This window comes from Alosa alosa, chromosome 21 (assembly GCF_017589495.1).
Source record: "Alosa alosa isolate M-15738 ecotype Scorff River chromosome 21, AALO_Geno_1.1, whole genome shotgun sequence".
In the NCBI taxonomy this organism is placed as follows: Eukaryota; Metazoa; Chordata; class Actinopteri; order Clupeiformes; family Clupeidae; genus Alosa; species Alosa alosa.
Genome location: NC_063209.1, coordinates 26,165,577 through 26,182,482, shown reverse-complemented (window position 1 = coordinate 26,182,482; position 16,906 = coordinate 26,165,577). Strand labels below are relative to the sequence as shown.

At 40.4% G+C, this 16,906-nt stretch overlaps 1 protein-coding gene across 1 annotated transcript; it reads right to left on the bottom strand.

The window, feature by feature from the left end:
• Window positions 1–11,043: 11,043 nt before the first annotated feature.
• tmem128 (transmembrane protein 128) lies at window positions 11,044–16,205 on the bottom strand. Its single transcript, XM_048232358.1, has 5 exons — window positions 16,066–16,205; window positions 14,152–14,284; window positions 13,473–13,634; window positions 11,649–11,757; window positions 11,044–11,231 (listed from the first exon to the last, which is right to left on the bottom strand). The coding sequence occupies exons 1-4, from the start codon at window positions 16,169–16,171 to the stop codon at window positions 11,658–11,660; spliced, it is 501 nt and encodes a 166-aa protein (XP_048088315.1). The 5' UTR covers window positions 16,172–16,205; the 3' UTR covers window positions 11,044–11,231; window positions 11,649–11,657.
• Window positions 16,206–16,906: the final 701 nt, after the last annotated feature.

Genomic DNA, 16,906 nt, shown 5'->3' with positions numbered 1-16,906 from the left:
CCTCAGCAGTGCAGGTTGTATTGTGTTGAATGCACTGGAAGAGTCAAAGAACACGACTCTAACAGAGCCCCTAGTACCCTCCAGGTGAGAGAGAGAACGGTGGAGGAGAAAAACTATTGCATCCTCCACACCGACCCCTGGTCGATATGCGAACTGGAGGGAGTTCAGCTTACTGCCCACCAGGCAACGGAGGTAGTTCAGTACAATCCTCTCCATGCTCTTCATAAGGTGTGATGTCAGAGCCACTGGCCTGAAGTGACTGGGCTTTCTGGGGTGTGCTATCTTTGGAACAGGGACCACACAGGAAGTTTTCCACAGGACTGGGACTCTCCCCAGACTGAGGCTGGTGTTGTGCAGAAAGACCCCCCTGAGCAGTCTGGGGCTGATCCCATCAGGACCTGTGGCCTTCCTCACCTTTGTCCTCCTGAACACATCCCTCACTTGTTCTTCAGTTATGAGGAGGCTAGGGAAAGGGGGTGATGTACTGATACTCCCACAGGCAGGGGAGGCATTCCCTGAGTGAGTGGGGAGGTGGGGGGGGGTGGTAAGGGCTGGAGAGTACAGAAGTTGTAGATGGACAGGGAGAGGGGGGTGGGTAACCTCCGAGTGGTGCATGCTTGTGTCACAGATTGGCCTGGGCTCTGGTGGGTGGGGTCATGAGTGGTAACGGGGGCATCCGTATCAAATCGGTTAAAAAATAGATTTAAATGGTTTGCCCTCCTTTGTCCTTATCGCCGGCTTCAGGTCCATTACCTCCTACTTTACCATGGCCTGACATCATGTTTAATCCCCTCCAGACCTCTCTGGCATTGTTATTCTGAAGGCGCTGCTCCAATTTCCTCCTGTAGGTGTCCTTCCCCCTTCTGCTACTCTTACATAACTTGCACCACTATGCCACTTGCGTACTTAGGTCAAACAGAACTACCTCAGCCATTTATTGGCCTGACTTTGCACTATTATATTGACTGTCTATGCACAATTGCACCCAAACCCAATTTTGCTGCTCTTATTTCTTCATTGTATATGCCTTCTTATTTACTTTTTATTGTTTACTTGAATGTTATGTTTGTCTGTGGACTTAATAGGTAAAATATGTCTTGTCTTCACCGTGGGATAGTGAGAAACGTAATTTCGATCTCTTTGTATGTCTGGGCATGTGAAGAAATTGACAATAAAGCAGACTTTGACTTTGAAGCAGTCCTTTCAGTTCAGGTGTCACCCAGGGTTTATTATTTGGAAAACAACGTACCCTTTTAACAGGTAGTGTTGTTCACAAAGAAATTTATGTAATCTGTGACACAAGTTGTTATACTATCCAAATCCTCCCCATGAGGGCTATACAGAACTTCCCAAGCTGTACTATCAAAACAGTCCTTAAGAGCCATGCTGGCCTCATCAGACCATTTTCTTACATACTTCTTAGTCGGTGGATGTTAATTCACTAAGGGTATGTATCCAGGGGTCAAATGGACAAGGTTGTGATCGGAACAGCCCAGTGGGTGTAGGGGTGTTGATGCATATGCATTCTTGATGTTAACATAAAACCCAAAGTCCAAAGTTTTATTGTCTCTGGTGTGACAGAACATATTGCGTAAATGTGGGGAGAGTGGCAGACAGGGAGGCGTGGTTAAAATCCCCCGAGATGAGAATGAGAGCTTGGGGATGAGATGTCTGTAACAGTTAGTAGGAGCTCGCAAGCAGTGGCTCAAGCAATTATAGATTTAAGTGGCTCAAGGTGGCTTTGGCATACACGGAAGGATGACCAAAAAGAAGCCTGGGTCTACTGATGAGCATAGAGGATCTGTGATATGGGGCTGTTTTTCCTCCAAAGACCCTGAGAAGCCTAATAAGTATAAGTATAATTACAGTATATATACTCTTTTGATCCCGTGAGGGAAATTTGGTCTCTGCATTTATCCCAATCTGTGTGAGTGTGAAACACACTCAGCACACAGTGAGGTGAAGCACACACTAATCCCGGCGCAGTGAGCTGCCTGCTACAACAGCGTCGCTCGGGGAGCAGTGAGGGGTTAGGTGCCTTGCTCAAGGGCACTTTAGCCGTACCTACTGGTCGGGGTTTGAACCGGTGTTACACTGTAAAAATTGGATAGTTCCTTGAAGAACCTCAATGTTACTCCAAGAACCCAGGGGCTCTTCTGAGAACTCAAACGTGCCTTGATGCTCTTAGAGGTCTCTGGAAGAACCTTAACGATTTTTCAGTATGAAGGGAGGTTCCTCAAAGAACCCAATTTAATCAAGGTTCCAGGAGGATCTCCAGCTGAGAAAGAGTAATTTTCTTGAATTTATCTTTTACAGGCCTACATTGCTGTGTAGCCTAGGCCTAACTGATTCAAAACATAATCTAATCAGATAATATGATGGCTAGGCCTGCGATAGGCTATGACAACAAAATAAGAGTTTTGATGAATACTCGCCTATAGTTTGACTAGTGTTTCATTGCGCAAAAGAAACCCATACAGAAAAATAATATATTCACATATATGCAGCTTGAACATATTCCAGTATAAGCACATCTATGTTAAATAAATATATTTACATCTATGTGAAATACATATATTTCCATTTATGTATCAATATATTTCAAAATATAAGTAAATATTCAATATTGGCCACTTTCTTATATTTTATGCATATAATTAAATATATTTAAATATATGGCAGTAAGAAGCATGATCACATGACCCTTGATGAAGATTCTGATCACATGATCTATGTATTTCAGACATTTATTTCTCTAATATAGTTAATATTCTACTATGGTTTGATATTTTCCGCATTGATCGTTAAATATTTCACTATTGTGTTTACTTAAAATTAACCATAGTATCAGTATAAAGAGGAAGAAACACACAACACTTCTGTTATCTTTTATTCTATTTTATTGAAAATCTTTGTTTTTGTTATGGAACCTCAGTTCTGTCACTTTGGCATTTATTGCCTGGCCCAGCAATCTGGAGTGAGTGTCTGGCCAAGGAACTGCTTCAGGGTGGCCTCTGAATAAGACAGAACATATACAAATAGTGCATGCAAAATATTAGTGACACAAATACAGATGCTAAAGTGCAGAAACACTGTTGTGTTATCACGATAATTGGAGGTAAATACAAAGTGAGTTGGAGAGAAAGACATACAAATAAAATAAACTCACCAATTATCGTCTTAGTCCTCTCAGGGTCCAGGCATTCCCTCTAAGTGCCTCCTAAAAAATAGCATTATCAATTAGGACCTCAAATAGTTACAGTTTACTAACACAGACAAAATCTATGATGGTGAGGCGAAAATGTGAAGCAGTCCACACAGACAGCCTAACACTTTTAAATGAGACAGCACAACTAATATATCATATACACAGAAGAGAGAAGCACACAGATACACACTGAAAGGAAAAGTTAGTGATAATGCAGCATAGGCTATGCGTGTTGTTTAATAGCTTTCAAACGGTATATTTAAAAACATAGCCAGAGGACGTATTGCTTTAATATAGGCTTACATTTTAAGGCTTATTCTCAAATTCAGATTGCGTTAGGGGGACGGGATTATTAGCCAATTTCAATCGGACAATTTGACCGGAGAGATTTAATTTTGTCGGACATTTCATTTTTTTTCCGGCCAATGTCCGGTAATTACCCAAGCGGCAACATTCTAATTTGAACAATGAAGCCTACCCGGAAATGCAAAAATTGCAATACATCGAAAATCCGCTAGGGGCAGGTCCCAAAAGGGAGCAAATGTCCATAGACCCCAATGTTAAAATGTCCGTTTTCACAGCATAAATGAATGCTTTTATTGTATTTGTTGGTAATTCCCGAGTGCCTGACAACTGTGAGGGGTGTGAATTTTTTTCTAACTCGTTAGTTTAGATCGCATTTAGATATTAAATGTATGAACAATTAAGGGCGTGGTCAACTTGATTGACGGCTGGTGTCGAGGCAGCAGACGACGTCACTAGCTGAGTGGAGGAAACTCCGAAATTATGTCTTGGCTGTGATCCTACACGCCACATCCTTTCTGATGTTGTTTATTCAAATATCTGACATAAAATGGGTTGCTATTAACTGAAGCCTACTAACCGACACTTTAAGAAGACTTCGCTCCAGTTTTTCAGGTAAGTGACATTCCACTACTATTTCACGTAGATGTTAGCATTATAGCATCCATGTTAGTGGGCACTATCGGCTACGTTAGCGTCAAATCATTGGGGGCCAAGCAGCGAAGCTGCGAAGGCACCCATTGTGTTTCTATCTTTTCTTATTGGGGGCCAAGCAGCGAAGCTGCGAAGGCACCCATTGTGTTTCTATGATTTCTTATTATTGGGGGCCAAGCAGCGAAGCTGCAGGGCAACCCTTAGTGATTCTATCTTTTCTTCCCTATTATTATTACGCTTCCGCCATTGAAGTCTATGGCAGCCTATAGAACCGACTGGTGAAAAGTTGTGAAATTTGGTACACTGATTGGGGACAGGCCAATAATTAATTGCACCAAGTTTCATGCGGCACCTCCAGCTCTAGCGCCACCAACAGGGCAAATTTGGGCCATGCGTTCACGCCGCGTAACTTTTGACTTCGTATGCCCAATTGCCAAAATTTGGAATCCTTGGACCAAGCCGAATTCAACGCACCCTATGACGTCAATTTCCGCCATGATGGATTTTGCGCCATTTTGGATTTTCTAAAAAACCTTTAAAAAGTTTCACGCCTCACACAGTTTGTCCGATTTTCACGAAACTTGGCACATAACACCTTCAGACCAAGCCGCACAAAAGTTATCAATTTTCATCTTCGGAACTAAAACTGTTTGCCCGTAACAGCCAAACGAAATATGCGGCGAAGCCGCCAAACAGGAAGTGAGCTCATATCTCAGCAACCCTTTCATCTGTCATAACCAAACTTAGTACATGGACTTATAACCCCATCAGTAGAACACTCAAAAAATCTGGTGACCTTTGACCTCTAGGGGGCGCTGTAATTAAGAAATATGCCTATTGGCCTGTAGCTGCTGTTTTGCTTAGAATTAAAACGCACTAGTGGTGTCTGACAATACTGTGGAAGGTCCTTAGGCCGACCCAAGCCAACTTGTGATGTCATCGTAATTGATTCGGCCACCATATTGGATTTAATCAAAAACATGAATAAGTATTCGCAAGTCACAAATTTCAGCTGATCCTCACCAAAATTGGCAGAGACCATTTTCAGACCATGCCGTATAAGTGTATTTTTTTCTGGAACAATTGACAGAAGCGTTTGCCTGTAACAGCCAATCAAAATTTGCGGCGAAGCCGCCAAACAGGAAGTGAGCTCATATCTCAGCAATGCTTTCATGTATCAAAACCAAACTTAGTACATGGTCCTCAGGACCCACCAGGAGGACGCTCAAGAAATTTGGTGACCTTTGACCTCTAGGGGGCTCTGTAATTAGCAAAAATGTATTTTGGCCTGTAGTTGCTGCATTCTTCTGCAATGGAGGTCAATGGCAGCCCTTAGAACCGTCTGGTTCATCCTGATGATGCACAAATAAGTTGGTGAACTTTGACCTCTATGGGGGCATTGAAATTACAGCAAGCATGATCATATCTCAATCGATCTTTTATTTTTTATGTGAAACTGATGACAGCGAGTTCCATCCAGTTCATTCTAATGCGTGCGTGCAAGGGTGGGGGCGGGTGGGGACGGGCAGGGGCGATTCTTGCGGCGGTGGGCTGGCTGGGGAGGGGGCGGCGACACTCAGCCCTGGTTCAGCCCCACAAAATCAGTTATGTTTTGATGTGAAACTTGACCTTGTAACTCAGCCAATCTTGGGTTGTATGGCATGGAACTTGCTGTGACTGCATAAGGCTATATGTCTGATGCAACGGCATTGACTTACATGGTTAATCTGGCCTGCTGATCTCACTGCTTGGCCCCCTCATTGCTGCTTGCAGCTATATTTTCAAATAAGTTTATGTCGAAAATGATGACCGAATGGCTGAAGCACACACATAAATTTAGTTAACTTGAATAAAGTTAACGTTAGTGAAAACCGATTGTGCTCCCGTTGTGAGTTTGCTTAACGTTTGCCATACTAGCCAGGTGTTTGAGTCAATGATCAGACAGCTGTAACGTTAAGCCCGTTAACGTTAGTTCACAAACATACTGGGGTAACAAAGCATGTGTTCTCGTCAAAAAACCTTTTGTAAATACTCTCTGTGTGAATGCTTAGTCCGTTGTCAATTTATTTAGTCTTTGGGTTGTCACATTTAAGATAGAAAAGCGTTCGTTCAGATAATAACTTCAGCCGAAGCATTAGCTAGTGGAGGTAAAATTGTGAACCACTATGAACCATTGACTATACGTTGAACATGGAGCTGATAACGAGCGATAACGTTAGCTAGTCACCATAACAGTTATTAGTTATAACTGACGTCTGAAACTCTTGATGCCGTTTATTTGTTAAACACAAATTTGAAACAATACTTGTCTATGCAAAGTTTCCCTGTAGGTGATCCAGACAGGCTGGGTGCTGGAGAGGGCTCTGGATTCCTAACTTCACTTCTCGTCTGTGCAGTCGACTCAGAAGCATCACTTCAGTACTGATTCCGTGGTACTTTGACATTTTTCATACATTTTAAATGGAGCAACCTACTGGATTCAATAGGCCTAGCTGTCTATTCCAGACATGGTTAGCATACTGAACAAACATGAATGCATTTCAGACATTTAGAGTGGCCTTTTATTGTGAGCAGTCCGGGGCACATCTGTGCAATAATTTATCATGACCTCTTTTGATAAGTCACACATGGAAAGTAGCCTTTAAATCAGCAGGTTTTAGTTGGATACAGATTGGATAATTAAAGAATATGGCTATTGTTTGACTGACCTTGTCCTAACTGTTAATAACTACCTCAATGGGGTGTAGATATGAGTTTACACTGTTCCACTGAAAACATTAAAATACAAGAAATGGTTGTTCTACAGAACTTTGAATACACCAAATTTGGGTTTGCTTATTGCCTGCATAAACAGGACATGTGCAAATAGTTGAATATGCCTGTCCTGTCCCCATTCAGCTAAGTGTTCTGTGAGTTTGTTCATTATACATATTGGGAGTATTTTTTAGCTTAATTTGTGAGCACTTGTTCATAGTTTGCAGTAAGTTCAAGGATGTGACATACCAATATTTCTGTTTTCAGATCTGGAACATTTTGAAATCCTACCAGATGGGGGACAAGTCATTGAGCAGTGGCAGCTTCTGACTTCTGACTTCAAAGACTTTGTTCACCAGCAGACCCCTTGATTACCTTTTATTTATAGCATTTGCATCTGTCAGTCTTTAAAGTGATCTAATATGTATTGACTATGTACTAGCTTAGTACATATTAGTTTTTGTTATTTTAGTTTCACAAAACAGTGGTTACCTGTGGTAACAGTGGTTACCTGTAATGCTCAAGATATACAAGTAAAAAAAAAAATCACCTTTACTTCTGCATCTGGGTCTTCAATTCAACCTACTGACTGAAGCTGACAGATTTGTATAAATGTTTTTGAGAGCACAGGCAAATTGGTTTGATTGATTGATAGATAGATAGATAGATAGATAGATACTTTATTGATCTCCAAGGGGAAATTCAAGGTCTCAGTAGCATACAGACATCACACACAACCAGTGGTGGAGGAAGTACTGAACCTCAGTACTTAAGTAAAAGTACAAATACACAGAGAAATATTTACTTTAGTAAAAGTAAAAGTACCACAATGACAACCCTACTTAAGTAAAAGTAAAAAGTACCTGCTTTTAAATGTACTTTAAAGTATTAAAAGTAAAAGTATTTGCATAATGATTTATTCTCTTAATATCTATATTCTAAAAGGAAAAATCAGTATGGGCTGTGGCATTTTAATTAAGCTAGTTTTAGGTTATACTCGACTAGATAGTTTTAAGTTAATGCAATTGTGCTTACCATCTGTGGCCCAGTTTACATTCTGACCTACAATTCTAGAGACTGTAATTCTGGTCATCTACTAGGGTGATCTGCTGAGTAATATCATTCCGCAAAACACGAGAGCCTGAAGTTTAACGGGGTAGACAAGGGAAACGTCGGGTGGATCGTAATGCCAATTATGCTGATTGAACAGAAAAGTTGCTGAGAAAGGTGTCTTTATGATTAAGTTCAGTTTCACTTGCGCAGACGCATAGACATTGAATGAGCGCTCACTTTACTACCCCCCAATTGTAGGCTATGCATCTTTATTTAATCACACACAATTAAGGAATATTTCCTAATCTGGAAAATGTTACGTTTTTTTCCGGCCACCGGTTCATTAATAGTCTACCATTCATTTGTGCCGCAAATGATCAGACGTGTGACAGAAGCATGGGCCTGTAACTTCGCTGATCCGCGGATAGCAATCTCATCGGAGAGGAGGCCCTAACGCTGCAGATAACAGACAGAGAAAGGCACAGAACACAGTTGCATGTACAGTGTAGCCATGGGTCTGGTGAATATAGCCTACCGAATGCAGATGGCTACAAGCTCACGCTTTGCCTGGTCTAGACTAGAAGCTTATGTTTCTAAGAATGCACGTAGCGCTCCAGAATCTTCGGTAGCAACCCCCCAGTAAAACAAACGTGTTAGTCAGAGAGAGAAAAAAAACTGATCATAAAATGTATGGTAAAAAGGAACGATGGTGTTGTAGAAATGTAGCGGAGTAAAAGTACAGATAATTGCTGTAAAATGTAACGAAGTAAAAGTCAAAAGTATGCACTATAAATTTTACTTAAGTAAAGTACAAATACGTGGAAAATTTACTTAAGTACAGTAACGAAGTATTTGTACTTCGTTACATTCCACCACTGCACACAACATGCACTTACAGCAGAAATGGTAAATATAAGTATAAACATAACAAAACTTAACAAAACTAAATACTGGCATGAGTTTTAATGTGATTCACAGTTCAGAAAAGTTGCATAAACATTTCCAAGTTCAAGTTCAGTGCCATCAACAGTAAGTTTGCTTTCTGATATTTAAAGACCAGAAATGGGTTTGGCATAAGTAAAGGGTAGGTGTAACATTCATTAACAGACATAAAGTGAAATGTACTGTATAGTCTCAATGGGTTCAATATCACCACACCCCAGCCAAACCACTTCACCTGGACCTCTAGTCCCAGGTTAAGAGCCCATGGACCTCCTTGCCACCTCCTCCCCATGGTGAACTGCAAAAACAAAAAGGTAAACATTTTATTAGTCATACCTACCTACCTACTTACAAGATAATACAATAATGCAAACCAACACCACTTGTTGTAATCAACAAAAGTACAGTTGTTGTACAATGCTGTAGTACTATTGTGCGTTTTGAAATGGGTCTTCAGTGACCGTACACTAATATTGGCATTGTTATGCCAAACACCAGACACTGTAACTGGATTTAACGTTTTTTTTTAATAGCCTGACAAGGTGAAATAAGATGACATGAACGCTGGATCGTGAAATGGCCATCGATGAGAAATTTCAATGTCATCTTAGAGCAAACTACCACTGACAACTTTAGAGCTATATAGCTGCTAGCAATTTCAAAACGTGATATTAAGAGTTAATCAAAAATAATTAATGATGTACAAGTTAACTAATACCCTACGATTTTGTTATCAATTCACACCATACATTGACAGAATACAGCGAGCTGGATATGAGATGGATAACGGTAATTACCAAACAATAAAGGCAAAGATACATTTTTGTCAGAATGAGTTGCTGAACCTGTAAACTGCTAAGTTACTCTACGTGAGTTGGTGAACCTGTAACGCTAAATTACTCTACGTTATTTGACCGTAACTTCAGCCAGGGAGGGATAGCTAACGTTAGTTTATTTTACCTAGAAGCTAGAATCTGCAAACTCAACTATTCTCAACTTTTCAACCGTTCACCCGAATATAACCTTTTAGCATACAACATTAAAAAGTGTCTGAACATGGCATTAAGAAACATACATGAACTTCACGTTAGCAGATCAAACTTACCAGCAATGTTACAGCAACGTCTGTGCCAGACAGTCCATCTTGTAGGCCTAACGTTAGCTGAGGCTGCTCGGCTGACGACGAGGCGGGTTCACCGGCTTGCTCAGTCTCATACAACGCCCCGCCCCTTTACCCATATATGGATTGGCTAGGAGGTAGGCGGGGTTAGGATTTCCCAAGGTTTTCCAAGATGACACCGCCCATACGGTGTCAATCCCCGATGTGAGTCGCTACCCGATGTGAGTCACGCATGCTCAGATTGATAGGTTTTACGGCATAACGCCAAGGGATCCGACTGAAATCCATAAAATAATTCACTTTTCTGTTTCAAAAACGTTTTAGCTATCTAAGATTGTTTGATTGCTAACGTTAGCAAACGCCATTCAAGTGACAGCCTTTGTTGTGCTTGATTGCTTACTTACTTGCCAGCAGTGAACAAACTTCGTTATGTAGGTCAATTTTTATTGATATTACAGAAGTCTCTCGCTAGCAGGCTACTTCAGCCTCTAATCTAGAACTGACATTAGAGATCATGCCGTAAAAATGTGATGCCTTACGCGAAATAATACATTACTGCTGTGTAGGCTAATGTCATTATTCTGTGGCTAACAGCACAGTAGTCGCAAAGTAGCAAAGTGACGCATGCGCGACTCGCATCCGGTAGCGACTCACATCGGGGAGTGACACCGTTCTTCAGAAAATCTATGGGTGACGTCACAGACGCATTGTCCATATTTTTACAGTCTATGGTAATTACCGGACATCGGAAACCCTGCTCCATGGAATACTTGAACACAAAATTTGACTGTCTCTACCAGGACACTAAAAGGGGGCCATAGCTGGATCATCCAACTTCTTACTCAACACAGTCAAGCTTCTGCCATGCTGATCTCAGTCCATTGATCTTAAACATATTTTTAATTAGCTCCCCTTCAAGGTTGGATTTTTTCATAGAGACTAAGAGATTAATGTAATGCTGCATATAGACAGATGACTTACAGTATATAAAAAAAAAATAGGAAAGCACTTTAATTTTACTGGTTTATTAACAAACATTTACATTTGTGGACGACACAGTTAAAAAAAAAGCTTAATTTAAAATTATGGCAAAAGAACAATGACATTTATAAAACAGTGATGGAAACAGTTTGATCAAAAGTTAAGTCTTATGCGCGCTTGTAAGGGGTAGCAAAAGTGTCTGGCCATCCTGGGTGTCTGTGAAATCACAAAATAAAGAAAAAGCGAGTTACTTCTTTGCCACCATTTTCTTTTTATGTAATTAAATTTCACATGTACTACATTGAGCGCCACTACTGAACAGAGTATAGCCTATTATGTTTAAGTTTCCAAATCTAGCATCAAGTAATGCTGATTAGTATACTACTAGGGCTTACCTAAATCAAGTTGTTAGAGGGTATATTAGGCTCTATATCCCAGTTACATATGGCAAGTTAGAACAGCTACAAAAGTTAATGCAGCTAATCCTTTTGATATGTGTGTGTGTGTGTGTGTGTGTGTGTTTTAGAGGGTAGGGGGGCTACACTAGCTAATTCATTCATCAGTTGAAAAATGAGTTTTCAGAACGTGGTGATGCGGTGTGCTGTAAAAGTCTCCTGTCTCCAGAGGCCTCACCTCGTCCTGTCATCCTAAGACTGAGATGAACATCACAACCCCCATGAACTGGGTGAAGAGGATCACGGGAGTGAGGAAGGACCACACTGGCCAAAGGGCGATGTTAAAGCTGAGGAAACAGCAGCAAGTGTTCAGATCAGGCTTGGAATTTCACCATTCTGGGGGCAAGGCCACTTGGCCTTCAGTTGGGCATATTTGGTGGGGGGCACAAAGGCCACATGTCTGGGCACCAAGGCCAAAGTTAACTATTAGTAGTAGGCTATAAAAATTATCAAAGTTGTATTTAGCCTATTCACTGCAGTAGACCTGCATCACTGTATGAAACATTACAAAAACATGAATTGAAAACATAACATTTTACATAGAACTGTAAATCATCTGACTATCTAATATTTACAGATATCTAGGCTATATATAACATTTATTTTATATTTGGCCTGTTATGAAATCATGTATTGAACAATTTAAGCACAGCTCAGCTTTAAGAAACTCAAATAGCCTAGATGCATGCTTAGCATTTTGTGATCATTAAGGCTACTTTTACAAACTCTTAGTCAGCTGTCCTCTGATTTACCAATATATAGGCGATATTTGTAACATTTATTTTGTATTTGGCCCGTTATGAAATTATGTGGAACAATTTAAACACATTGTAAAACTTAAAGCCCAAATTTGGAGACATCCATGCATGTCGAACTTTACTGCAAATTCAAAACTGGATTACTCTGGAACGGCTAACTGTACAGGGGACTGCTTTACACCTTTGTGTTCGGTAAGGTCTCCTGTTTATTCTGATATATGGGTTGTCATGTGTTAAAAAGAAGGGTTCGTAAAGTATTACACCGAGATGAATGGGTATGGAGATCATGGGGACTTAACACCTTCAGTAGAATGTATGATTAAATTGAATTATATTATTTACTTTTCTCAACATGAACCGTTCAACACAGCAATTATCGGCTAACATCGTTTTAAAAGCTGAGAAAAAGCTCTTTCATGTGATACGTGGTGTCTGTGTGATGAATAGGCTACTTCATGAAAGTAGTTCAACATGAGAATGGGTGAATTTGGACGCACTTTCTTTCTTGCGCTGCCACTTTCTCCACTGCGTAAATTACTAAATTAATTTGCGCTGTGAATGCTAAGATTATTTTGACAGGCCACAGGCTAAATAAAAGTCGCTATTAGTAGGGTATAAAGCAGAATATTGAAAGAAGGGGCACCAAGGCCACCGTGGCCTGTTAACCTCTGATTTTCAAAGGGGCCTCACGGCCAACGCAAGGGGCTACGACGGCCATGGCCGTCGTGGCCGCCGTGAAATTCCTACCCTGGTTCAGATCATCATCTTGTACGTCTATGCTTCCCCTCTAGCTAATGTAATACATTAAAATGGCTAAATATATCAGGCTACATTGGACACAAACTGAAGTTTATCAGTCAAGATGAAGATACTGTACACGAGGGAACTTTTTGAGCAATGTTGCTCGGCAACTACTCAACCGATGTGTTCTGATTGGATGATCACGGAAATGTGCCTACTGATGAAGAACTCCAGAAAAAAAAAAGTTGTTCAATATCAATGGGAATGTGCTACAGCAACAGTACTCAGGAACATTGCCAGAAATATTGCTCAAATAGTTGCCTTGTGAAACATCCGCTTTAGTCATCATATTTGAGCAACATTATGACATGAAAACAGAAGTGCACATAACAACCACGAGAATACCTGTTCCTCAAATATACATTTAATTAATAGGGAATGTGAATGTCTATTACATAATTCTCCATATCTGTCTGTCAGAGCACCTCTGGGAAGTTTCTGACCTGCAAGAGGCTGCAATAAAGGCTGCGGTAGTTAAAGGGGGAATGGCAGGGTACTCCTGGTCATAATGTTGGATGCCTTTACACCACTCCAGGTATACGATGCAGAATGCAGCCAGAGATATGCATAGAGTCAGCAGCACCAGTCCAACATTAAACCACCAGCTGTGAAGGACAGAGGGGAGAACTCAGTGAAACAACGGAGCAGGTTCAATTCCATTATATTTCATCATCACAAAGGGACACCGTCTCAGGATCCATCACAGAACCTAAGGCTGAAACCCCCAACAGCAAACAAAGAGGCTACAATCAGTGGCAAGAAAACTCCCCTTTAACAACAAATATTATTAGAATGAATGAGTGAAAGATAAGAATAGATTGTTAGAATACATCGAAATAAGAAATAAGGCATTGATATGCCAACTATACATTACATAGACATACTAGGCTATTGATATGCCAACTACTACATTACATAGGCATACTAGGCTACTGCTCAAGAAATTAAGGCTGGGCTAATATCAATCAAGTCCAAATTAGGCCATTACAATGGATAATCAATAGACAGATATGAGCAATGACAAATTGTAGACAAATAATGACAAAACCAGCCTTTTTGTTAGCATCATGACCAATTGATCCTTCAATCAAACAAATCAGCCTGCCCATGCAAAGAATCTACCTCTTAATATCGGTGTCTTCCATGATGACATTAAAGAAATCCACATAGTAGGTCAACCCTATGGATGCTAGGATCCAGAAGACGGAGTGCCGGTTAATGCGTGGGAGTGGTTTGTCATCTTTCTCTTCTTTACCTACAGAGCCGGACAGTAATGGAGTACATTTACTTGAGTACAGTACTTGAGTACAGTTTTGAGGGATCTGTACTTTACTCGAGTATCATTTTTGGGGAGTACTCATGACTTTACTCAAGTACATTTGAGAGGCAAATATTATACTCTTTACTCCACTACATTTCTATCCATAACCGTGAGTACCCATTACTACTTCTAAAAAAAGGAAAAAGAAAAAATCGGAAACCCTCAATTTGTTGTTTCCCTCTCAAACGTGATTGGATTGTGCAGGCGCCACTGATTGGGACAGCCTATCAGCAATCACCTTCAGCTTTCCGCCAAAGTCAACTCCATGGTTGGAGACAAACAATGGATGAAGACGCAACAGGTCCATCCCGGATGTGCGCCAAGCTGTGGCCCCACCTCACCAGACTATTTCAATTTTCTGAACAAGTTAATAATAGTTTTCGCTTCAAGTGTTTCCATTACAAAATAGTATTTTGTATTTTGAAATACGTATTTTAAATACATGTATTAGAAATACTGCCATTCCCTGGCAACATGGTAAAAAGATGAAAATGACTTGATTTTACTTTCAATTCCTTTTACATTCTCCAAGGTATTAACATTAAATTGTTTCATAACTCCATGTAGGATGTTTCTGTACATAAATGTAAGCACTGTGGCAGTAGTAATGCAATATTTAGAAAATGTACTCTTGTACTCTTGATACTCAAGTACTTTTAAAAACAAGTACTTTAGTACTTTAACTTAAGTAGACATCTGACTGTTGTACTTGAGTAAAATTTAGCAAAGGGTATCTGTACTTTTACTCAAGTAATGAAGCTGTGTACTCTGTCCACCTCTGTTTACCTATAAAATTCAATCAAGTGGTCAGGCAAGTAATAGGCCTACATGTAAACATATCTAAACAATCTACAATAGGCCTAACTGAATTACAACAGAGACCCATCTTGATAATTTGTTGATAGGGCATTTACCATAAACAATACATTATAATGAACAAGCCAGCCATACGTTTATTAGGCCTACCCTATGACAAGCAGGCTAAATAAATCGCCAGTTGTGTATCAAGTAGACACCTTAGCGTATCGTAAAATTAATATCGTGGGCACACTATATTACACCGTTATGTGGAGGATTCGAGGTTTTGATGTAAATCTATACAATACACGATGTGGCAAGGGGACAATATTATCATCAAAATAACATTTTTAAGATGTCTTTTTTTCACCGCATAACTTGTTTCCTAGTTACAAGTTATCCTAATCCATTGCTTGAGGAGAAGCCAGCGACAAACTGAACAGCTGCCATACAGTGGCTACTGGTCATCCCCAAACAATGCAGTTTGTGTTACCAGTACCATGGCACCCACTGAAGCTGTTTATTCCGACAAAGCAAGTCTGACAGGACTGCGGAGCCCTCTGTAAATGAATGTTGTGCTGTTTTGAAGATCTCAGTTTTGTTTTCAACTCCTTGATAAGTTGTGCATTGCTCTTTGATGACAAACGTTAAAAGTTAGCTAGTAATGTTACTGACTAACTTACTGACAACAAATAGCAAGCACCATTTGATTTGACAGTAGGCCTAGTCTCGCGTGTATTATCTTATATCTTGTAACCAAACTTTGCTGTCAATCAATGTTGATCTGTGTGGCTGTTTAATTTAGATAGCAAGCTAGCCATAAGTACAGTCCATTTTTCGCCAGGGATATCTGGCCTGACATCAGCATACATTTCCTAGGTTCCGTTCAGAAAGTGAGCAAAAATAATTAGACTTACTCTTTTCTTCGCCATCATCAGAGATCCCTTGCAGAAGCAGCTCGGCATCTCTTTTGAATCGATTTCTTAGCGTTACTAGTTCATTTTCTGCAAGAAAGTCTGCCATGGTTTGAGCCAGGCAGTGTGATAAATGACGTTAACTTCCGGGAAGTAAATTATGACGTACATTTAAAGGACCCGCCACCAACATTTAAATTGGGCATATTACTACGGTAAACAGAAAATAACCAGGGTAGCAATTAATATACAGGCCTTGGTAAATGTAATAGATACTCTTGATTACAAGCAGAATTGCATGAAGCTTTATGACCTGTGGGAAAGTGCTGACAGATGTCTTTGCACATTTCATTTTCAGTGGAAATGTACAGGGATGCCTTCTGTATTTTCAGAAATAATCAGAATCATATATGAGCTTGATGGACTGGGCTTTCAGAATTTGGGTGCAACCTCAGTATAAGTAAGAGAGTCTAACAAAAGAATGCAGGTGAAGGTTTGAGCTGGAGGTTGTTCCAAATCAGACTAGCATCAGCATGACTTGCAAGTCCTTCAACTTTGAGAGGCACCCCAGTGCTGCCCAGGTATGGCGTCCCCAATGGACCCAAAGGAGAGCATGTCAAAACTGTCCCTCGAGGGTCAGGGTCAGTAGTTCACAGAGTTCAAACAGTTCGTCATGCCAAGATTTCCAGGTTCTCATATACTGAAAGGGGCAGCCAGTGGTATGTGATACCTACCAGCTAGTGTAAAGAAATGCGAACTATTAAACAAGGAAAGCTGTTTTGCCTACTTCAAGCAGGTTTTTCCTTCTTTTTTTAAGTGTAGCTCAGCTAGTGTTTCCCAAAAG